The sequence below is a fragment of the Herpailurus yagouaroundi genome, unplaced genomic scaffold, assembly GCF_014898765.1.
Source record: "Herpailurus yagouaroundi ecotype Mexico unplaced genomic scaffold, PumYag 77, whole genome shotgun sequence".
In the NCBI taxonomy this organism is placed as follows: Eukaryota; Metazoa; Chordata; class Mammalia; order Carnivora; family Felidae; genus Herpailurus; species Herpailurus yagouaroundi.
Window position 1 is genome coordinate 39,709,238 of NW_024412388.1, and position 25,349 is coordinate 39,734,586.

Consider the following 25,349-nt stretch of genomic DNA (forward strand, 5'->3'; position numbering starts at 1 on the left):
GTCTACCTCATGGCAGCAGAGAGATCTTGATAGGGACCCAAACTTGGATTCCCAAGCCTTAGTCTTGTAGATGAAGCTAAAGATTCCTGCTGTGAGATGTACTCTCAAGACTGAGTTATACAGACTTGGAAAATGCATTTTGACAATTACTAATTATCATGTTGGAACAAGAAAATAATCCTGTCACCAGATAAACCCTGGTCAGGTAAAATATGGTAACCCTAAGGTGGATGAAGGGGAGAATATTGTTATTCTTACTATGAAAAGCTGAAAAGGAATTCTCTCATGGAAGAGTAAGTAAAACCAAACACAAAACTAGGAACTTAAGTATGTCCCTATCAGTGTAGGGTTTAATATTTTTTCCACTTGTCTTAACCATGTTTAGCCAACAACATACAGAACTCTCCCATCTATTTAATTCCTTCCAGTTAGTCCTTACACTTCATTAAACATTATATACACCTGTCATTACATAGTCATGTGCCAGTCATGTTGTAGAGAATTAAGAGAATCGACAGCAGACTGAAAGGACTGTTCCTTCTACCCCTTTTCCACTGAACTCAGCATGCCAGTGATAGTCCCTAAATTCCAGACACTGACCACTATCTGACATACGAATCTAATTGCAGTTGAGAAAAATGGAAAGGAGCAAGCAACCAGTTGAAAGAGCAAACAGGACAGATTGACTTGGGACGGGAAGTTAAACCAACCCTCCTTTTTTCCCAAGTATTCTAGAAAAAGATGACCCTGAAGGAAGAAGGAAGATATTAGGTTGTAGTGCTATGCTTTCATGTGCTTAAAAGAATTATGCCACTATATGTACAAAGTTTGTGCAGTCTTCCATGATTAGCTGCCTCAATACAATAGAATGATAAATGATTTCTTAGGATTAGATGTTTTTTCAAGGCATATGCATTTAGTTTTATTTTCATCAATACTCTCTTACTCAAAATATTTGAACAGGATTATAAAAAACATACACTGTTAGAAAATATAGATGAAGAAACTATGGTCAAATACAGATTAATATGATCAGAATGAAAGAAAAATTAGTACATAGAAACAAGCAAAAAAGTTTTCAAGAATCATTAGAGAGGGCTATAAAAATGGTTCTGAGTTTTCCAACAAAGAAGGGAAAATAGGATAAGTTGCAAGAATCATATTAAAACATAAACACCTTCTGGGGTGCCTGGGTGGCTCAGTTGGTTAAGCATCCAACTCTTGGTTTCGGCTCAGGTCATGATCTCATGGTTCATGGGTTCAAGCCCTACATGGGGCTCTGTGCTAATGGCATGGAGCCTGTTTGGGATTCTGTCTCCCTCTCTCTCTTCCCCTCCCCTGCTTGTTCTCTATCTCTCTCTCTCTCTCAGAAATAAATAAACATTAAAAAAGTTTTTTAAAAAGATATAAACACCTTCTTGTACAAGAGAAGAAAAGCTTTTTCTGAAACTGAGGCCTGTGAGAAATATCTTACAGATCTTTACAAAGAAGAAATAATATAGAGAACAGCACTCTATAATAAACATTATAGCAAGTCTCTTCCAGTGGTTCCTTAACCTTCAAGGAAACCCAGCACATCATGCTAATTCTTCAATCCATAAAGAACCCTTTTTGTTCCCATATAACCTATTTGTATTATTTAATAACCACCAGATAACAAGAACCAGCATATTATACTTATTTCTGTATATAGCTTAAAACTGTATCATTGCTATAGATATACAAGAATACATTCCTAATTCAGTTATTATTTTGGTGTTTCTAAAGTAAAACAAAAGCATAATCTTCTTATGAACACCACACTGAAGATATCCAATATTTCCCTCACCTGTGATTCTTTCACGTTTTCAACAGTAAAGTTGAACCAGACTCGGAAGCGTGGATTACAGGTATCCGGCCTAATGAACAAGTCATACTCAAACTCAGAGACCTGGTCCACCCGTCCAAGGTTACCTGGTAATAAAAATCGAAAGAACTGTGTTTTAATACAAGTTCATGCAACTCAATAGCACATAAAATTAAATATTATGAGGTCTGAAAGCAATATTTGTCATCATTCAGTACTTGTAAGTTTCAGTATTCACAATCTACAAGGCTATCAATTCTGAATACAGCCCAGGATAAGAAGAACCTTCCAGCTAGTCCAGGCTGTGGTTCAAGCAGCTCTTCCAGTCCTTATCATCCAGCATATCTATTTGTGTTACATAAGACATATTGTCATATTGGGATATTCCATGGAACATGTGGCAAGCCCCAAAAAACCAAGTAAGAATCACAACCAAACTTCAGTTTCCTATTTAGAAAAAAGGACAATAATAATTTATATATTTCATATTCAGCTTTATATAAATCACCTCTAGTATACTTGATCCTATTTAATTCGCACAACAATACTATACTGTTTGTACTACTTGGGTAATTTCCATACTTGTATCAGAACACGTTAAAGGTTGGGAATGCAAGCTGGTACAGCCACTCTAGAACACAGTATGGATGTTCCTCAAAAAACTCGAAATAGAACTACCCTACAACCCAGAAATTGCACTACTAGGCATTTATCCAAGAGATACAAGTGTGCTGTTTTGAAGGGACACATGCACCCCCATGTTTATAGCAGCACTATCAACAATAGCCAAAGTATGGAAAGAGCCCAAATATCCATCTATGGATGAATGGATAAAGAAGATGTGGTATTTATGTACAATGGAGTATTACTCGGCAATCAAAAAGAATGAAATCTTGCCATTTGCAACTATGTGGATGGAACTGGAGGGTATTATGCTAAGTGATATTAGTCAGGGAAAGACAAAAATCATATGACTTAACTCATATGAGGACCTTAAGAGATAAAACAAATGAACATAAAGGAAGGGAAACAAAAATAATATAAAAACAGGGAGGGGGACAAAACATAAGAGATTCATAAATATGGAGAACACACTGTGGGTTACGGGAGGGGATGTGGGAGGGGGGATAGGCTAAATGGGTAAGGGCCACTAAGGAATCTACTCCTGAAATCCTTGTTGCACTATATGCTAACTAATTTGGATGTAAATTTAAAAAAATACAAAATAAAACAAGTTAGAAAATTTAAAAAAACATGTAAAAGGATATGTAGAGTAAGATTTTAAACAAAAATTATAAGTTGTTCCCCCACAAGTATAGTAACGGTAAATTCACAGTCATAAAATTAATTTCCATTTTCTCCAATAACAGAACACTTATATCAAAAATGTAGGTTGCCAGAGGGGAGGTTGATGAGGGAGGGATGAAGTATATAAAGGTGATCAAGAATATATTTATCTTGCGGGGCCTGGGTGGCTCAGTCAGTTGAGCATCCAACTCTTGATTTTGGCTCAGGTCATGACCCCAGGGTCATGGGATTGAGTCCCGCATCAGGCTGTGCACTGAGCATGGAGCCTGCTTAAGATTCACTCTCTTTCTGCCCCTATTCCCTGCTCGCTCTCTCTCTCTCTCTCTCTCTCTCTCTCTCTCTCTCAAGTTAAAAAAGTATATTTATCTTGATGAGCACTAATATATAGAATTGCTGAATCATTACACTGTACACAAAAAACTAATATAACACTGTATGTTAATTATACTTCAATTAAAAAAAATAACAAGAGAAAATGTATAAGCTTAGGTGTGACTTCCATTCATTATGTCTCTTCTCTTTGACTTCCATTCTAATGAGCAATGAATTGTCCATAAATTTCACAGTGGGATGGGATAAAAAATAAAAGCAAAGAATCTGGTGAATTCCCAAACCAGATAATCAACAGCTGAAGAAAAGAAACATGACTATAGACAGCAATAAGGAAATTAAGAAATCAGTATTGTATTGCACCTGAAGAGGACAGCAATATCCCACCTTAAAATAAGCTCTAGTGTGTCTTTCTCCAAAAGAATACTCAGAATTAAACTTTAACCTTAATACCACAGTTTTTAATTAATTCTTTTACTAGTTCTACTGGCACATTACTTATTTTACTGAGCACCAGTTGTGTTGTCACAGATGGCATACCAGCCTTGGAATCAGCAGATCTGAATTCTAGCTTAATTGACTGTCCAACAACAGGTAAATTACTTACCTTCTATAGGCTTCATCTACTAAATGAGAATATTGAGTTACCTAACCTTGAAGGTTCCTTTCAGCTGTACCATTCTTTGGCTGCCTGGATCTAGGATTAATCAGGCAGCGATCCCAGATAATAAGAAAATCCTCCCCTCAAAACCTTATCAATTAACCTTAGGGTAATTTTCTCTGCTCTCATTAAAATTTGGCCTGAGAATCCAGACTTAGTCCTCCTTTCACAACCAAAACAATCAGTTGCCTCCACTTAAGAATACATATATGGAAAACAAAACAAAACAAAACATGCACTGATAAGAAAGAACTAACATTAAATAAAACCAAAAACTTTTATTTTAATTTTTGTAGTTTTAATTGTCTTCAGAATTCCCAAGGAGATTCCTCAGTTAAATTGTTATTTCAACTCTTATCATCCAAAAATATATACTAAACCCTATGTTGTAGGGGGCAGAATACTTATTACATGATTGCACTGAACTTGCAATCAGAAGATCTAGGCTCAAGTTTTAGCTCTGCCACTTACTAAATGAACTTGGAAAATTTAGTTAACTTGTTCCAACCACTGTTTTCTCAACTATAAAGTAAGGGTTATATTAATAGAAATACAAATATTTACCTCTTGGTAATTAACATGAATATTAATTTTCAATTGAAAACATTTTCTGAACATTTCTACATGCCACATACTGTCCAAAATGCTAGGTGTACTAAGCTATTGAATTCTCACAACAACACCTGTGAGGTAAAAACCATTACTATCCCCATTTTACATATGAGAAGAGCAAGGGACAAAGATATAAAATAACTTACCCAAAGTTATATAGCATGTAAGTAAGTAAGAGTCAGAGCTGGGATTTGAATTCCAGCAAAATGACTCTCATCACTGGACTAACCATTTCTCTACATAACATAGATGATTGGAAGAATACAGAGATAATATAAATTGAAAGCACGTTATAAGTTATAATGCTTAAAAAATTACTAACCTTAAAAAACAAAAAGTGAAAAAGAAACACTGTTTTTTGCCCTTTAAAAATCCCTGGTTGAAAAAATAAACATTAATGTAAACAAATTTCAACATTCAACGGAAAATCTGTTTTAATTCTATAACACTATAAATGAGTTTTCATAAATAATAACATGTCATAAAATTGCTGCCACATATGGTTTCTAATAACAAGACACCATTTGTGTCTAAAACCATACAGTTTCAAAATGATTTGACACCCTTTATATTATTAAAGTATCACCATGACCCCATGATGAGTAATTGAAACTTGGAAATGTTTAGTGCTTTGTTAAGTTCATGCTTTAAAGCACTAGGGCAAGACCTGGAAATAAAGACTTCTGACTCCATTGTTCTGTCCTTGTAATATACCATAGCCACAGTCAACACATTTATCCATCTACTGAATTAGTTATTCATTCAAAAAGTATCATGTTATGTTTGTAAAATAGAACAGCTGATAAATCAAACATATAGTCTTTGCTTTCACTAAGTTTGCAATCTCAAATAATAATCATATAGTTTTTGATCTTCTGTAACTATTCCGTTGACTATTTTTACCAATATCTTCTCTGTGTATTTCATAAACAATTCTTTCCTCATGTTACCTGTAATATTTCAACAAAGTGTCAGTTTTTGACCTTCTGAACATGTCTATTTGTAAATAAACTGACAATGCCTCTAAATCATCTGGTTCCCTTCCACTTACATGAAAGGCAAGAAAAGATAGCAAACAAAATTTCAAATATGTACATACATTTTTTTAAGTAGGCTTCACACCCAGTACAGAGCCCAGCACAGGACTTGAATTCAACTCATGACCTTGAGATCACGATCTGAGTTGAGATCAAGAGTCAGACACTTAACTGACTGACACACATCCACCCCTAAAATGTAGATTTTAAATGCAAGGATGTCAGTAAATATGTTAAATACAAATGGACTAAATATGACAAATGAAGACAAAGATTTTTATTCTGGATGAAAAAATTAACTATATATTGCCTATAAAGACAACATTACATTTAAGAGCACAGGAAGACTAAATAGTAAAAGAGGAAAAAAATTATACCAGGAAAGCACTCTGAAAAAGAAATCTAACGTAGCTATGTTTATATCAGACAAGGTAGGCTTTAAATCAAGAAATATTACTGTAAATTGCTCATGATGAAAACAAAACAAAAAACAAGGTAATTCCATCAAGAAGATATAAAAATCTTAGAGAAATGTACCTCTATTAATGAATCTCCAAAATACATAGGTAAAATTTGACAAAACAGAAGATAGAGACAAATTTAGAATTACAGTGAGAAATTTCAACATACCAAAAGCACAAGCAGAGAAAAACCAAGAAAATATTCAGAAATAATTAAGATAATTTGAAAATATAATTTAAAAGGCTACCTCATTTTAATATGAAACACTTGATATTTATAGAACTATATGTGTGTATATGTATTCCTTTCAAATGAACACAGTACATTTATCAAAATTGATCATTTTCTGGTTCATAAAGCAAGTCTCAACAAATTTCAAAGGAATTTATATGATATACATATGTACTCTTATCACAGTTATAGTATTTTAAACTAAATTATAATAATACATAACAATCAATATTTGTTGTAACTACAGCCATTCAAAAATAGAAACACATATATAGGCAAATACATCTGATAATCAATTATCTAAGCTTCCATTATAAAAAGTTTAAAAAACAGCAACACTTTAAAACCAAAAAAAGTATAAGAAGGGAATAATAAAGAAAAGATTAGAAAATCAAAGAAATTTTTAAATGTACTCTGCAGAAAATTTTAAATGTTACAAGTTGATTTTTGAAAAATACTTTTAATACTAACACACTCCAGCATTGCTCAACTAGGAAAAATAAAGAGAAAGAAAACACATATTATTAAAATGATAATTAAAAGCAAATATTACTGTATATCCTTTATACATCAAACAAGCAAAAGAAAAAAGCAACAAATACACAGCGAACTATTTATGCCAATACACTGGAAAAATACATGAAATGCATAATTTCTTATAAAAAAACTTACAAAAAATCATCAACCCAAATAATCATATTAACAAAATAAAAACACAATCATGTTTATCAATACAAGCAGAAAAAGTATTTGATAAAAAAAACATCTTTGGCTCAGCTATGTTGGAGTAATGGTTAAGAGATTAGGTCCACTGAAAAGAATTAAAGCAGATAAAATATATGAAACAACTGATTTCAGTATTAGAAAATAATCAACATTACACAGCTATCCCTGAGAAAAGAGACATTGACAAGATGAGCTAACTTTCTACCAGGAAAAAATTTTCCATCTATGGCAGGAAACCAGATCCCAATCTCACTAAAGAAATCCTATGAACCGAGTATACAAAAATCTAATTTGAGGCTGTTGAAGCAGGTGAAATTTGTGAAGCAGGTCAGCAAACAGGAGGAAACTATACATGGTGGTGGTGATGAGTAGGTAACCCAGAAAACTCTGAGATCATTTCCTATAAGTCTACAGCTCAGAGCCAGGCAGCACATGCACACAATGAAACCACATCCATTTTATCAAAGAGAACATACTACAGTGTTGAAAGAAAAACAGATATACTAGAGATGTAACTATGCTGGGTAGTAGAGTATTGGGAGCCTAGAACAGCAGGAATTGAAAAACCTTTGACCCCACAGGCAGAAGACCCAGTTGAGATACCAGAAGAGGTCCACCTTAGCAATAAGAACCATGTTCTAAGGGAGAACTATTCTATATTTTGCTAATAAAATGGACAACCAAGCCCTGATAACATCTCCATAGGAGATAAAGTTTGGGCCAAGTGAAAAGAGTTTGGAAATACCTATGGCTTCCACCAGATCTGCATCAATGAAATTTAAACCATGCATACGTAAATTTAAGGTAATCAGCCTTGAAGTAATACATAAATGAACTACCTTCTACAATGAACACTAATACACTCAAAAAGATAACAGAATCCACTCTCTAAAATATATCTTCCATTGTGTCCATTGTACAATCAAAAGTTACTAGACATTCAAAGATACATATTGCCCATAATCAAAAGGATGGAGGGAAACAACTAATATAAATCCACACTGAGATTAGTTGTACTATTTAGCAAAAAAACCCTTTAAACTATTATAAATATTGTCAAAGAACAAAAACATGTTAATAGAATTAAAGAAAAATATAATTTTTACGTTTGAAAAACATGGAGTTTCTAGAAAGAGAAATCCACAAGGACCAAATAAAAATTCTGTAAGTAAAAAGCACAATAACTGAAATGAAAAATTAAGTGTATGGACTTAACATTAGACTAGAGATGGTGAAAAGTCAATGAACCTGAAGATGGGTCAATAAAAAAATCATGTGATCTGAAGAAATGAGAGAAAGAAAACTGAAGAAAAATTAACTGGGGCCAAGGAACTTATTGAATAGTAACAAATGGCCTAACACACATGTAAAAGGAATCTCAGAAAAAGAGAATGAAGAGACAGAAGAAAAAAATGTTTTTAATAATCTCAGGAAACCTTATGCAGGATAGACAAAAAGAAAACTCAACCCAAGCATATAAGAGTCAAAACTGAATAAAACCAAACAGAAATGGAAAATCTTAAAAGCAACCAGAAGAAAAGCCATAAAAAAGGTGAACAACACTAAGAATAACCATTCACTTCTTTTTTTTTTTCCCTTCTAAAATTGTATTTAAATTCAAGTTAGTTAACATACAGTGTAGTATTGGTTTCAGGAGAAGAATTTAGTGATTCATCATTTACATATAACACCCAGTGCTCATCACAACAAATGCCCTCCTTAATGCCCATCATCCATATGGCCCATCCCCCTACTCATCTCATTCCAGCAGCCCTCAGTTTGTTCTCTACAGTTAAGAGTCTCTTATACTTTGCCTTCCTCTCTGTTTTTATCTTATTTTATTTTTCCTTCCCTTCCCCTATGTTCATCTATTTTATTTCCTAAATTCCACATACGAGTGAAATCATATGGTATTTGTTTTTCTCTGACTGAATAACCATTGACTTCTAAGAATAACCACTGATTTCTAAGAAAGGACATCTCTAAAGTAATGAAATGACAAAACTCTCAACCCAGATGTCAATATCTAATGAAAACATACTTTAAAATGAGGGTAAAATAAAACATTCTCAGATAAACAAAAGCTGAGAGAATTCATTACCTAGATTTGTACTACATAAAAAGCTAAAGATGAGAAAATATATCAGATAAAGCTAATACCAATAAGAATAAAAAATGGTAAATAAGTATATAATTTTAAAAGATTGTTTTTATTTGTCTCTTATTTTTCTTAAAAGGTGATTGTTCAAATTTTTAAAAATAACACCTTAGGGGCACCTGGGTGGCTCAGTCAGTTAAGCATCTGACTTCGGCTCAGGTCATGAGCCTGGAGCCTGCTTTAGATTCTGTGTCTCCCTCTCTGCTCCTCCCCCACTCACACTCTGTCTCTGTCTCTCAAAGATGAGTAAATGTTAAAAAAATAAATAAATAACATCTTAAGAGCAGATTACAAAGTATGTAAATGCAAAATGTATGACAAAATAGAAAAAAGAATTGAAATAATAAATAGAATTAGACTGATGTGAGGTAACTACACTTGTGAGGTGGAAAGAATGAAGTAGAAAGAATAAGCTTTGAGAAAAAATAAGTAGTAATTACAAGTTCAAGGTACCAAGTATGAAGTATTAAATTTGAAGTGGTAAAATAAGGATCCTAAAAAAGGGTCCAAGACATGAAAAAAAAACACATATCAATAAGCAAAAGTAACCAATCTAAAAAGGCTACATATGGTATGATTCCAACCATATGAAATTCTAGAAAAGCAAAAATATGCAGACAACAAAAAGATCAAAGGTTGGAAAGAGGAGAAATTAATAGGCAGGGAACAGAGCATATATAGGACAGTGAAAATACTCATGTATGAGTATAATGATGGATACATAGAATTATATATTTATCCAAACCAATAGAATATACAATACCAAGAATGAATCCTAATGTAAACTATGGACTTTGGGTGATTATAATGTGTCAATGTAGGTACATCAGTCATAACAAATATACCACTCTTGTGGGGCATATTGATAATGGGGGGCAGAAGATATTTAAGAAATCTCTGTACCTTCCCCTGAATTTTGCTATAAACCTAAGATTACTCTAAAAATAAATTTTAAACAAAATATTTTAGAAGTTTGATAAATTACAACTGAATATTTTTAGAGCAACTATTATATAAATATAAAATAGATTTACTAAGAATCTAATAAAAATATAGAATACTAAAATGACTTTTTATTATGAAAACAGCAAAACAGCAACAAAGTAATAGAAACAGAAGAGGCAATAAGAAAATTAATAACAAAATAGTTCATTTAAGCCCAACATGTCAATAATTACATTAAACAGAACAGATGTGTAAATAGAGCAAGCATTCCAATAAAAAGCAGACATTGCTAGATGGGAATAAAAAGTCCAAGCCAATAAGACACAAGCAGTCTAAAATTTCAATAATTTTTAAAAGGACTTAACATTTCCTTTTTCCATGTATGCAAAAAGAGTGATCTACACATAGGCATATAGTCAAACTGTCAAAAGAAAAAGACAATAATCTTTAACTCAGCAACACAGAAGCAACTCATCATGTCCAAGCTTCCTCAATAAGATTAATAGCTGATTTATCACCAGAAATAATGGAGGTCAGAAGGCAGTATAATAACACATACAAGAATTTGATAACTAGCAAAAATATTCTTCAAAAAAATGACAAAGAAATATTAAAAACGTACTCTATAAGAAATACCAAAGAATGTCTTTATGACTGAAATGAAAGAACATTAGGGCAAAAAGGAAATCTACATGAAGAAACAAAAGAATCCACATAAAAACTGCATAATAAAAGACAATATAAACACTATTTTTGTAGATTTTTTATTAATTTTTTAATGTTTATTTATTTTTGAAGGAGAAAGAGAGAGACAGAGTGTGAATGGGGCGGGGCACAGGCAGACACATAGAATCTGAAGCAGACTCCAGGCTCTGAGCCATCAGCACAGAGCCTGACATGGGGCTTGAGCCCACAGACTATGAAATCATGACCAGAGCCAAAGTGGAACGCCCAACCAACTCAGCCACCCAGGTGTCCCTGTAGATTTTTTTTCTCCGACTTATATAGAAGACAACCACATAAAGCAATCATAATAAATCTGTATCGAGTATACATAATGTATCCATTTATAATATATATAACAATAAATAATATAAGTATAATATTATTGAAATTAATTAAGTTGGTATTATTTCAAACTACACTGCTATCAATTAAATTAAGTTCACTGTAATCCTCAGGGCAAATAAGGAAAGAAATTTTAAAATACAGTAAAATAAAAAACAATATATAGTAAAACCAGTAAGAAGGGAATTAAAAGTATACATTAGATAATATCTATTTAACACAAAAGAAGGCAATAATGGAAGAATGAATGGGAGAAAGGTTGAAACATATTGGAAGTAGCAGCAAAATAATCTTAGCTTCTCAATAATTACAACAGATGTAAAAAGCATAAACGCTCTAGTTAAAAGGCAGAAAATGTCAGAATGGATTTTTTTAATGAACCATCCAAATGCTGTCTACAAGAGATGCACTCTAGAAACAAACTCACATCTAGAAGGAAGGAAAATAATAAACATACCAAACACAACAAAAGAAACCGGGAATACTTATACTAACACCAGAAAAATCAACTTTAAGACAAAAGTTGTTACAGACAAAAGAAGATATTTCATAATGACAAAAGAGCAATTCATTAAGAAGACATAACAAGTACAAATATAAATGCACCCAAGAAGAGAGTCCCAAAATAAATAAAGCAAAAAACACGCAGAATTAATTAAATATTTTTTTATATTAATTTTTCATTTGGGGAAGAGGTCACTGTCTTAAACAACATGTGGGAATTTAAAACCCAAAAACATAGCTTAAAGCCACAGTTACAAATTTTAGGAAGACCATCTTATCTGCTCTTATATTGAAAAGATCACAAGCCTCAAATTTACACAGACATAGATTTGAATCCTAATTCCACTGCTTACTAGTTTTAAAGCTTTTGGCAAACCTAACTACTCTTGACCTCAGTTTTCTCAGCTGTCAAAGATAAAATATTTTATTTGTAGTATTATTATCAAGTTTAAATGAGATTATGCACATAAATTACATAGCCAATGCTTAAGCGGAAAAATATTGGAGTCATCCTTGAGTCTTAATTTCATGCTTAATAACTACTTAAACTCATCAAAGAATCCTTTCAAATATATCTGCAACCCAAGCACTTTTCATTACTTCCTCAGGTATCACTTTGATCCAAGCCACTATATTCTCCCACCTGGATTGTTTCTAACTGGTCCCCCTGTCTGCCCCCCTATATTCTATTCTCAACACAATAGCCAAAGTAATCTTTCCAAAACATAAAACAGATAATATCACATCTTGTTCAAAAAGCCTTTAAGAGGTTTAGCACTTATTTCAGAATAAACCCAAAGTTTTTAAAAGATTCTGCAAGATCTGTCTACCTTTCACCGGTCTGATTTTTCTTCCTACTATTCTCACACTACTTGGTCTCCTTACTATTGCTCTTATTTGTCAGTCACACCCCAGCTTTAAGGATTATCAGTGGCTACTCCCTCTTCCTAAACTTCTCTTTTCCCACATTTTTAGATGGAGAACTCTCCAATGTTGTTCAAGTTATTGCTCAAATCTCCCTTGTTAAATGAGGTCAGCTGACCACCGCATTTAATATTGAAAAACACTCTTTTCCCACATTCCTGATTCATCTCACCTACTCTAAATTTTCTCACAGAACTCACCATATTCAAGTATACCATAAAAATTACTTATTTTCTTGAGTATTGATTATTTTTGTCCCCTCTGGTAAGAATGTAAGCTCAGGAATATTTTTCTGTTCTGTTTACTGTTGTATCCTCAGCACTAGTATGTAGCCCTAACTAAACACTCAATAAATTTTATATGTTCAACACATGTATAAATAAAAGAAAATTCCAAATTGTTAAGTAATACAAATGGCAGTTATTATGGCAACATTTTGAAGGTCTATCCTAGTGCAGACCTCATGTTGGACACCAGGAATACAAATACAATAAGTATTTATTTTCATGGAGTTGATAATCAAGCTGGAGCAATAATCACACAAATGGATCATTTCAATCCAAGCATAAAGTGCTATGATGGAGGAATTCCCAAAGGTTGCTGTGCAAAAGTGAGTTATTGTTATATCTACAATAGAGAAACATAAACTGGTCAAAAATAAAAGCCATAAAAATCCCCCATAATGGATCTTTAAAACTGTGAAATTTATTTTATTTTTCTGTGTTTGTCCACTGAAAGTTATCCTGAGATAAGTCAACATAAATAGCATTTATACTTGCCCTTAAAATGTTGGCTTATTTTCTTTATATAAAACTCATGTTATACATTTTATTTGATTTTTCAGAATGAGGTACTTATTTTCCTTCCTTATTTTAGCTGTATTTTCTTATTTTTTCCAAGAATATCAGGAAGTTATCCAAAGGCCCCCCCCCAAAAAAAGATCTCTGTTTACACAGAAATATGGAAGCCCTCTGTTTTCAAAAAAGAAAAAACTATATGCAAAAAATGCATTTCTCTGCTTTCTAAAGGACTCTGTTTATCAGGTTTTTTTCTTTAAATCTTTTATCTTACACAAGAAATTTTAAACTGAAAATTATCTAAAGTTATCTAGGAAGTAGACAAGGACCAACATATAACTATATTCTAAATTAAAATGTCCATCGGAACTGGTGAATTGAGATTCAAGATGCTTACAAGTAACCCTCTGCAGTTTCTTTCAGTTACATGATTCTCTGAAAGAAGAAAGCCCATATCATACAAGTGAGTAACACTGAAATACGAAATAAAGATGAGGAGATCCTGAAGATAGAGAAAAAACTTATTACGCTGGAAAGTTAACAAAGGTCAAATGACTTTCTGATATTGCCTGATCTATAAATTCCAAAATCTCACCTTCTACAGAAAAGTAACTATACTGATTTACCTAGTTGGGTGCATAAGATCCTGTAAGAAAACAAAGTGCTCATCCATGTGAGAGGACCTCTTTCTGGATATCATTTAGAGACCTGCATAGGGCAATTTTCCAAATGGTGACTGTTTCCCTCAGGGAGTTAATCTCCCTTTCCTGAGTAAATCCACTTCTTCCTGGGAACAAGGAAGTGGATTTGTGATGTTGGCCCACCATTTAAAAAAAAAAAAAGAGAGACTCTTAAAGCTTTGCATTTGCCTGATCAAAAGAGTAGGAAGACAAAAGGACAGAAATCAATGCAGTCATATCACTGTTATATTGCAGAATCTATATTTAATCAAAAATGCAGAATCATAATTAGCCCCTTTCCAACAAAGGCTGAAAGGAAGAAAAAACTTGAAAAATGCACAGTTATTGCATGAATATCCTCAAAAATACACTCTCTGTAAGGACAAAACTAAAAGAGATACTGAGCCCAGCAAGAAGTACATTCAAACACAACAATGTAATACATTTTGGCTACCAAAGGAAGCTAAAGAACTCTTGTGTCCCTTTGGTTCAATCACTAAATATTTATTAAGCACTTGCTATGTAGCAGAGATTTTGTTACTCACTATAGATTCTAATTTTTTTATTAATTTTTTTAATGTTTATTTTTTTAAGAGAGAGAGAGGGGCGCCTGGGTGGCTCAATCGGTTGAGCGACCGACTTCGGCTCAGGTCACGATCTCACAGTTTGTGAGTTCAAGTCCCGCTTGGGGCTCTGTGCTGCCAGCTCAGAGCCTGGAGCCTGCTTCTGATTCCATGTCTCCCTCTCTCTCTGACCCTCCCCCACTCATGCTCGGTCTCTCTCAGGCTCAGAAATAAATAAACATTAAAAAAATTAAAAAAAAAGAAAGACAGAGTACAAGCAGGGGAGTGGCAGAGAGACACACACAGAATCTGACGCAGGCTCCAGGCTCTGAGCTGTCAGCACAAAGCCCAATGCAGGGCTCAGACTCAAGAACCATGAGATCATGACCTGAGCCAAAGTCAGATGCTTAACCAACTGAGCCACCCAGGTGCCCCTACAGATTCTAATTTTTTAGTATGGAATAGTGATTACAAGCACAGACTCTGGAATAAGACTGCCTGGATTCATAGCTCTATTCCTTACTAGCTGTGTGTCCTTAGACTAAAAACTGTGCCTCAAATGTTCCAATCGTAAACTCATAAAGTTGTTGTAAGGATTAAATGAGATGACACAAGCAGAAGGTTGAGAATATTTCCTGGTGCACAGAAATAGTGAACTGGGATAAAAGTGGGAGAAAGCAGAAAGAACATTATGTAGGAGAAGAGCCTGAGTAGCTCAGTCACTCAAACATCCACCTTTGGTTCAGGTCATGATCTTGTGGTTCATGCAAGCCTGGAGCCTGCTTCAGATTCTTTGTCTCCCTCTCTCTGTCCCTCCCCTGTTCACGCTCTCTCTCTCTCAAAAATCAATAAACATTAAAAAATTTTTTTAAAAAAAGGAACATTATGTAGAAGAGTACAGAGCAATAAGACAGGAAGGCTAGGCCATGGAATTGCCAATATGACCAGGGTGCAAAAATGCAAGGAGAACCAGGACATCAGGTTGAAGAGGTAAGATTAGGGTAAGGAAATGGGGGCCATTGGAGGATTTTCAGCAAAAGGAGTAGCATAACAAATTTCTTTTTTTTTCATTTTTTTAATGTTTATTTTTGAGAGAGACAGAGTGGGGGAGAGGCAGAGAGGGGGAGAATCTGAAGCAGGCCCTGAGCTGTCCGCACAGAGCCTAACGTGCGGCTCGAACTCTACAGCCATGAGATCATGACCTGAACTGAAGTCAGACACTTAACCAACTGAGCCATCAAGGCGCCCCAACAAATTTCATTTTTTGAACACTATCTAAGGGTAGTATAAAGAGAAAATGAGAGACTTGAATAAAGCTTGAGATAGAAGCAGTGATAATACAAAGGAATATATTGCAATAGGTCAAGTGAGAATTGATGAGGACTCATGAAGCAATGACAGGAAGGAGTATATTACACAGCTAGAATTCACAGATGTTTGTTATGGGATAAGTTATTCTTTTCCATTTGACAATTTTATTTAAATGTTTGAAGGGACAAACCAGTAACATTTATGGAAAATAAAAATAATAAAATTTCGTTTCATTAAAGAATGGTAAGACCATCTTAAATGTGAATTTATCTTCAGCACAATACTTGAAAAAAGGGTTGGATGAGGATTTGGCAGATTTGGACCACATAACTAAAGTTTCCTTCCAACCAGAGGTGAATTTACTGAGAAGAAATGAAGCTTAACTTCAAGGTTCAGGAATTATAGATATTTATGACAGGAAGGAAAAGCAAGGCTGCACATCTTTGAAGCACTTCTGGTAAACAGCATAAAGAGGTTTCAGCATAAAGGGATCCGAATCCCCAAGATACCAGTAATTTATTGGGATCTCCTTTTTTATTATGAAGATATAATTTTATATTCATAATTTTATAAAATTTTTATTAAAGAAGACTCTCTGAAATTATATAAGCTTTAGGCCATACAAAACTTAAAACAGCCCTTGCTTCCAACCATAAACTGCTGTGGCATTAAGAAACAGAGAATGCAAATAGTCTAACTCCTACAGTTGAGAGCATATTTTCATTTGATATACAGGAAATGATTCTCCAAGTAAACAAACAACATGATTTCCTTGAAATATATTAGGAGCTATTAACCAGCAATTAAACATTGAATATATGATGAATAATTAATGCTTTATATCTCACCATACAATGAGAGTAAAAATACAAATTTGAATGTTGGGTGACACTTTCAAGGTCATTCTCTTCAAAGATTAACACTTGTTTTCTGGCATATATTTTTAAGTAGATGGACTGTTTACTAGAATGGCAGTCACAAGACCCCGTTACAGCTCTGGATCTAACGTTGATTAACTTTTAACCGTTGGGCACAGGACACAAAAAGGATTACTATCTATTGTAACTCTGAAATGATTCTATGTAACCTTCACATCCTTCTCAATTAATCTTTTCTCACTCTCAGTTCATAGCAACACATTCTTAAGTGGTCTTCATACCTATAACATCTAACCAAATCAAGCTCCCCCACTCTCTTATGATCCAGTTTCCACAGAGCCACCTTTGATGGCTTTTTCACCAACTAAATAATGAAATAAAAAAACAGCCTGCCACAAAAATGCCTCCATAGTTTCGCCTTTAGATACCTGTGTGACTTTACTGATCATTGGAACTCCTGTTTCTTTATATACAGTTTTGTTTATTGTTTCACAATAATAAACTGTCTTGACATTTGCTCAAACTATTCTCACAGTTAGGCACCCTGTTATCATCTATGTCTGCTCACTGAAGCCTTCAGGGCCTTCCTTGCTCAACCACCAACCCCTCCAAGATTAATCCCCCAAATTAATCTTTCCCCATCACCTTCTCATATCACTTTCTTTATTCCTCACATATAACATCCATAACATGGTGAAGTGGTTAAGGACTCTAGCAGTGAGCCAGACAGAAATAGTTTCACGACTTTGCTTTACCACCCACTAAGCTATATAACCTTGGGAAATATATTTTACATCCATGAAATTCATGTGGACTACAAGCATATGATGTCTCCTAAATAAATAGAAACCAGCAGAAAGTCAATGAAGAGTAAGCTGAATAACCCATTAGGCTTCCAGGCCTATCCTCAGAGTCAAATATGCTTACCAGACTCAATGGAATGAAGGATAAAAGATCTCTCATTAGCAGGGATCTAGGTGGCTCACTTGGTTGAGCATCCGACTTTGGCTCAGGTCATGATTTTGCAGTCTGTGAGTTCGAGCCCCACGTTGGGCTCTGTGCTGACAGCTCAGAGCCTGGAGCCTGCTTCGGATTCTGTGTCTCCCTCTCTATTTTCTGCCCCTCCCCCGCTCATGCTCTGTCAAAAATAAATAAACATTCTAAAAAAAAAAAAAAGATCTCTCATTAGCTTTCCCAACTACTGATAAAGCAATATTTAGTTTCCTGTTTGGCTTTTTTCTTTGGAACTCTAGTATTTGAGCAAGTAGCCTAAGAAGGATGAAAGACTGAATGGTATTTATAAAAGAAATCCCACTTTAGACCCTAAATATTGTAATTCATTCTCCTTTGCTCTTATTTGGAATGGAAATGTTCAAGTACTTCTTGAAAGTAGTTAAAATATATGAAATGTCTTAATTCTTTTGCTCAGGAAGTAAACTAACCAACTCTTATCGTTCATAAAATATTCACTTAACAAATATTTATTGAGTATAAACTGTGGGCCAACATAATTATTGCTGTGGTAATGACAATGAACAAAACAGACACAGTTCCTACACTCGGATTTTACGCTTTTGTAGAGAAGATAAATATTAATTGAATCACTTCCTATAATAAGAATTATGAAGGGATATATCCCTGATATTACAGAAATGTACAAGATAATCTAATCTAGTTTATACTATGAGAAAGTAGGCAACTCTTGCGACTGGACTCAACGGTTTGTGTCTCCCTCAAAATTCACATGTTGAAACCCTATCTCCAACGTGTCTATACTTGGGAGATAGGGCCTATAAAGAAGATAGCTAAGGTTACATTAATTCGTAAAGTTGGGGCCCTGATCTGATAGGATTAATATCCTTATAAGAAAAGACACCTTGGGGCGCCTGGGTGGCGCAGTCGGTTAAGCGTCCGACTTCAGCCAGGTCACAATCTCGCGGTCCGGGAGTTCAAGCCCCGCGTCAGGCTCTGGGCTGATGGCTCAGAGCCTGGATCCTGTTTCTGATTCTATGTCTCCCTCTCTCTCTGCCCCTCCCCCGTTCATGCTCTGTCTCTCTCTGTCCCAAAAATAAATAAACGTTGAAAAAAAAAATTTTTTTAAGAAAAGACACCAGAGAGCATGCACTCAATCATTTGAGCTCATTCACTTGCTCTCTTTCGCTGTGTGAGGACAGAGTGAGAAGGGGGTTAACAAGTCAAGACTGGAGCTCTCACCAGGGACTGAACCTTACTGGAACTTTATCATGAACTTTCCAACCTCCAGAACTGTAAGAACTAATATTCTGTTGTTTAAGCCATGCAGTCTATGAGTATTTTTTTTTCAACGTTTATTTATTTTTGGAACAGAGAGAGAGACAGAGCATGAACGGAGGAGGGGCAGAGAGAGAGGGAGACACAGAATCAGAAACAGGCTCCAGTCTCCGAGCCATCAGCCCAGAGCCTGACGCGGGGCTCGAACTCACGGACCGCAAGATCGTGACCTGGCTGAAGTCGGACGCTTAACCGACTGCACCACCCAGGCGCCCCAAGTCTATGAGTATTTTTATGGTAACCTGGGAGGACTAAGAATTCTAAAATTTACAAATCTTGAATTTAATCCTAAAATTAAAAAAAAAATGAAATGAAAAGTACTTGCTTTCACTATTTTCCTAGCAAAGTAACATTTTCTCCTTTCAGAATATAATGGATTTCATCAGGTGAAGATCCTGAATATGTGAGGGACTAGCCTAATACTTATTTTACCTTAAGAAAATTTGCTTAATGTTTATTTATTTTTGAGAAAGAGAGTGAGAGAGTACATTAGTGGGGGAGGAGCAGAGAGAGGGAGACAGAATCTGAAACAGGGTCCAGGCTCCAAGCTGTCAGCACAGAGCCCGATGCCAGGCTTCGAACTCACGAGCTGGGAGATTATGACCTGAGCTGAAGTCAGACGCTTAACTGACAGAGCCACCCAGGCGTCCCTGCTTATTTTACCTTAAAAGAAAGATGCATCTATATTAATATATGCATCTCTCTGAATTCATCTTTGCCATTCTTTGGTGAAGCACTTTAAACTTAACTGTTTACTAAAGTCTTGTTGAGTTTATGTTAAAACTTTTCTGTCCACAGTTCTTTCCAAATCCATAAAATGAACATGTATTTGTAAGTGAATAGCAAATTAAATTACCCCAATCTTCATGGTTTACAACTATAAGCATTTATTCTTTTTTTTTTTTTAATTTTTTTTTTCAACGTTTATTTATTTTTGGGACAGAGAGAGACAGAGCATGAACGGGGGAGGGGCAGAGAGAGAGGGAGACATAGAATCGGAAACAGGATCCAGGCTCTGAGCCATCAGCCCAGAGCCCGACGCGGGGCTCGAACTCCCGGACCGCGAGATCGTGACCTGGCTGAAGTCGGACGCTTAACCGACTGCGCCACCCAGGCGCCCCTATAAGCATTTATTCTTAAGCTCATTGGTTTGCACTTTGCAGTTTGGCTGATCTTCAGTGGGCATGGGCAGCTCTGCTTTAGGCTGCAGGTAGGCTGGGCTGGCCACTATGCTGCGTTTGAATCAAGGTATATTTCACATGTCAATCATCTGTTCTCATGGCAAATCAGTAGCATGCTAAAGCCAAACCAAAGCACATTTAACATCTCTGTCAGAATCATGTCCATTAATATTCCATGGACCAAAGAAAGTCAAGTGACCAAGCCCAAAATCAAAGAAGCAGGGAACTATACCCTACCTACACTGGGAAGGTAAATAAATACTTGCTGAACAATAATCTGCACACTCCAGATAGGTGAACTATAAGTGAAAAATAAAACTAAGTATCCTACTAAATGCTGGGAACATGATGACAACTAAGACAGAGTCTAATAGTGATACCTGATAGCCTGGAGGCTAGTGAGGACTGGGAGAGAGATATATAAGGAAATTAATATAAATACAATGAAGTAAGTATAATAACACCAGTGGGAGAATAATTACTTCTATGTGGAGAACACTTGAGATTTAAAGCATAATAGAAACTTACCAGATTGATATGGCTAAGATTTGGAGAGAGGCAAGATTCTAGACAAAGGGGAAAATGTGTGCAAAATCATGAATATGCGAAGTAGACTGGCATAATTAAAAAAGTGGCAATCTTTTGGTGTGGCTAGAGCATAGAATATATAGGGGAAAAAAACATGGGAAATGAGGTAGTCATATTTTAAAGGACCTTATAAACCAGGCTAGAAATTTGAACTGAGGTGACATTAAAATAAATTAAACAGGAAAGTGATGTGTTAAAATGGTTAGAATCATAGCTCAGTTTAAGTAGAGTAGAAGGATAACAGACAGGCTGGCGATAGAGTGGTAAGCAGAATACAAGTATGAGATGGCAGAGACCAAAGCCAAAGCAGTAGCAGTGTAAAGAAAAAGAAGAGGGTGTCAACAGATTTATAAAATATAATTCACTTATCTTTTTGAATGAATGAAAGCAAAAGTCAAGTCTTTTGGAGTTGAAACTGACAGAAACTCAACTCCAGTTAGCTTAAAGAAAAACTAGAAGTCCTTAGAAACAAAAGAAAAATGTCAAGAACCAGCACAGCTCTAAGGAACACAGTGTTTGGCACAAGAAATTTAAATGATGTTTGCATTATTTCTCACACTCTCATTAAGATTTCTTCACTTAATTCTCCTCTACGGCAGACAAGTTTATACCACATGAAGGAGTAAGACGGTCATCGAAAGTGCCAAATCACATTCTTCTAGCTGTATGATCCTAAAGGCAAGAAAGTGGCCCTCTCTTACAGTAATTTTTAAATTTTTATTTAAATTTTATTTACTTAACATACAGTGCAATATTGGTTTCAGGAGTAGAATTCAGTGATTCATCACTTACATACAATACCCAGTTTTCATCACAACAAGTATCCTTAATACCCATCAACTCATCTACCCATCTTTCAGCCACCTCCCTCCATCAACTCTCAGTTTGTTCTCTATCATTAAGGGTCTCTTGTGGCATTTTCCCCTCTCCTCTTTTTTTTTTTTTAAATAAAATTAAGAATTCTTCAAACTCTCTCTGGTTTTGATTGGTCCAAACATGGGTCATATGCCCACCCCTCAAAACAAGCTATCTAGTGGCTAGGATGCTATAATCCACCCTAGTTACCTGCTGACCCCCTTAGTCAATGTAATGTAATCTGTTATCAGTAGCAGAAGAATATAAACATGTACCATCTAGCCAGCCACATCAATTTGTATCAATTACAAAGGGAGTATGGGACTAGTTCAGGGTGACTAGTTGACAGTTCCAGCTTGGTGACTTAGATTAGTGATGCATAAACTGTAATAGGATGTACAGGAAAAGAAAAAAGTATGAAAGGAAAATTTTTAGACATGTTAAGTTTGAGGTATCATAGATCCTTTGAAAGGTAATATTCAATAACCACTAATTTTTTCTTTGCACAAGATTGGTGTGTGTGTGTATATATATATATATATATACACACATATATATGTGTGTGTATATATGTATGTATATATATACATACATAGATATATATATGTTTATGTATGTATATATATAAAGTATGTGACAGTCACAATTCATGACTTAGAAGAAACTAAAATTTCATTTCTGAAATAAAAGCATTATATCCAGAGAATATCCCTCCGGATATAGTGAAGGCTACTTGAAAATAATGTCCTATCAATCTCTAAAAATATTTTGGCAGAAATTTGAGCTAACTGTACATTTCAAAACTACCATTTGAAAATGCATATGGTGGGGTGCCTGGGTGGTTCAGTCGGTTAAGCCTCTGACTTCAGCTCAGGTCATGATCTCACAGTTCGTGCGTTTGAGCCCCATATCAGGCTCTGTGCTGACAGCTCGGAGCCTGAAGCCTGCTTCGGATTCTGTGTCTCCATCTCTCTCTCTGCCCCTCCCACACTGCTGCTCCTTCTCTCTCTCTCTCTCTCTCTCTCTCTCTCTCTCTCTCTCTCTCTCTCAAAATTAAATAAACATTAAAGAAAAAAAAGAAAATGCATATGGTTGGTATTATTTTTACGAAAGAGGAGGAAAAGTTCTGCATCTTAGGTGGATACAATACAATATGTATCTACCAAACACAGGAACTGCTTTCCTGATTGTAGTTCTGTCCCAAGATTTATAAACCCATGAAGCTTTCTACTTCTTCTCACTAACAGAAAATTTGGTTGAATCCATCTTGGAAAATAATGATCCAAATCTTCTGAAACAATTTGGAGGTATGTTATAAAACCTCCAGGTATCTGACACTACAGAAGTTCTACTAAGTGGACTTAAACATTTTGATTTTTTAATGTCTATAACCATTATCCCCAATGATGTTTCCTGAAACTTTCCATTTTGTGGTTCATTTAGATATTTATAGCAGTGGAGAAGGAAAAAAATGTACTGTAGGGGTTTTGAACAGCCATTCAAATCAAAACTGACAATTACCTTGATGCAAGAAGAAATAATAAAGCTTGAGAGTTTTATTAGCTCCAAAGTAATTTTAAAGTTGCATAAAATGTTGCTGTTCTCCATATATATTAAAGTACTTTTACCTCTCCTGCCCTATACATTTAGTCTTCATTAAATATTCAACATGTTGCTTCCAAAGTCAATAAAAAAGTATCCATTACTGGAAGAAGGAAAATCCATTTTGCAAATGATAGGGAGATTACCCAGCATAACTATAATTATCATTTTTTAAAAAGGTACAGAAAGAGAGTCATTGAGCTCTTTGAAGCAAATTGAAGTTCTTCTTAAGCCACACACTGTGTTTTCCTACAGAGGATTTTTAAGATGAGAAATAGACCTTGAGGGTCTTAGGCCTAAGGCAATATAAAAAAGGTCAAACATTCAGCTAAAAAGCACCACTATCTTCAGAACAACTTATCAACCAACTTCCAGCACGTCCTTATTTACAACTATTGGTCCCAAAGGAAGTGCACTTGAGTGTGGGCCACAATTACTTTGTAAGGAGCTTGCCAGGAATGATACAGGAAACAAATTTGTGACTATGTGCCAACCCCACCTCAGAAACTGCAGACTTTTTTCTTCTGGTGAGAAAGAAGTGGGAGGAAGAACACAAAGGAGGGGGGAAAATGCAGAGAATGGAGGTCTAACATAAAAGAGCCAACTTCAGTTAAGCTCCTAAAGACTGAGTTGTAAACACAGTTTGGAAAATCCAGAGATTATCCAATTTAGCTCTCCATTCCCAGCTCAGGGGCTTTATCCCAAGACAGCTCCATAAAGTGTTCGTTTCAAGTGGCAGGTTTGCACTCTCAAATTAAGCCCATTAAAAATAATAAAATAAAATAAAATAAAAATAAAATAAAATAAAACAAAACAAAACAAAACAAAACAAAACAAAACAAAAAGCCAGGAAAACTCTGCACCTGTCACGGAATAGCAACAAAAGGTCAAATACTTTCCCATACACCTAGGCCACCTCCATATTGTGTGTTTACTTACTGGAGCCTAATCAGTCTCTCTTCAAGCAGAAAAGTGTAGACCAAGATAAATGGCGGAGGGTAAAGAATTAAACTTTATCTAAGAGCTGTCAATAAATCTATTGTTGGAAATACATGTGAATAGAAGTAGTAATAGCCATCTTTGTCTTTTAAAGAGGTAGTTTCTCAAAAAGAGAATTACACAAAGTGCTCCTCTGTTTTTGTCAATATGCTTCCAGGTTTTGAAATACAATTTTTTAACCAAACAATAAAAATCTTGACAAGTAAACAACAGAAAATCACTAATACACTTGCAGCTGCATTTCAATCTATACAAATTCTTTAAACAAAAACAACTGAAGAACAGCCTGGCGTAGCAAAATTATTTTACCATTGGGCCTCAAATCCAAGATAATTAAGAAATAGATTTTATATTTTCACTGACAATTTTTGGCAAATGGTCAAATTAAAAAAAAAAAACAAAAAATCCACATGACAAAATTGAGTAAAGACCCATGTGTGAATTTCAAGAGGTGTAAATCAGGAAAAAGGTTTTTTTTTTTTATTTCCAATTTCAGATTAACAAAAGAAAGAATCTTTAATTCATTTATTTCTGAAAAATGTTAAGTGTGTGTCGAGGCAAGGCAGGAAAGGGGAAAAGAATTTGATGTCAGAAGACTCAGGTGTAAACTCCAGCTTAGCTAGCAGCAGTATATATTTAAGGGAAATCTGAAATAAGAGATTATTTCTATCTTGTAATCAAAAGATGATAAAGACCTGAACTAGAACAGTGGTAATGAGAATGGAAATAAAGGACATATATGACAGACATTTCTACAGAAAGAACTGGGGCAA

The 25,349-nt window shown here is 34.9% G+C and overlaps 1 protein-coding gene across 8 annotated transcripts in view; it reads right to left on the reverse strand.

The window, feature by feature from the left end:
- The window catches only part of AGBL4 (AGBL carboxypeptidase 4), a 1,457,435-nt gene that overhangs the window by 1,176,436 nt on the left and 255,650 nt on the right, over positions 1-25,349 (reverse strand). For all 8 annotated transcript variants that reach the window (XR_005788556.1, XM_040470173.1, XM_040470176.1 and 5 more), the window contains exon 3: positions 1,829-1,953. Coding sequence is in view for 7 of the 8 variants with exons in the window: in XM_040470173.1 (XP_040326107.1) it covers positions 1,829-1,953 (125 nt within the window). In the remaining variant the exon portion in view is untranslated. The remainder of the gene's footprint in view (positions 1-1,828; positions 1,954-25,349) is intronic.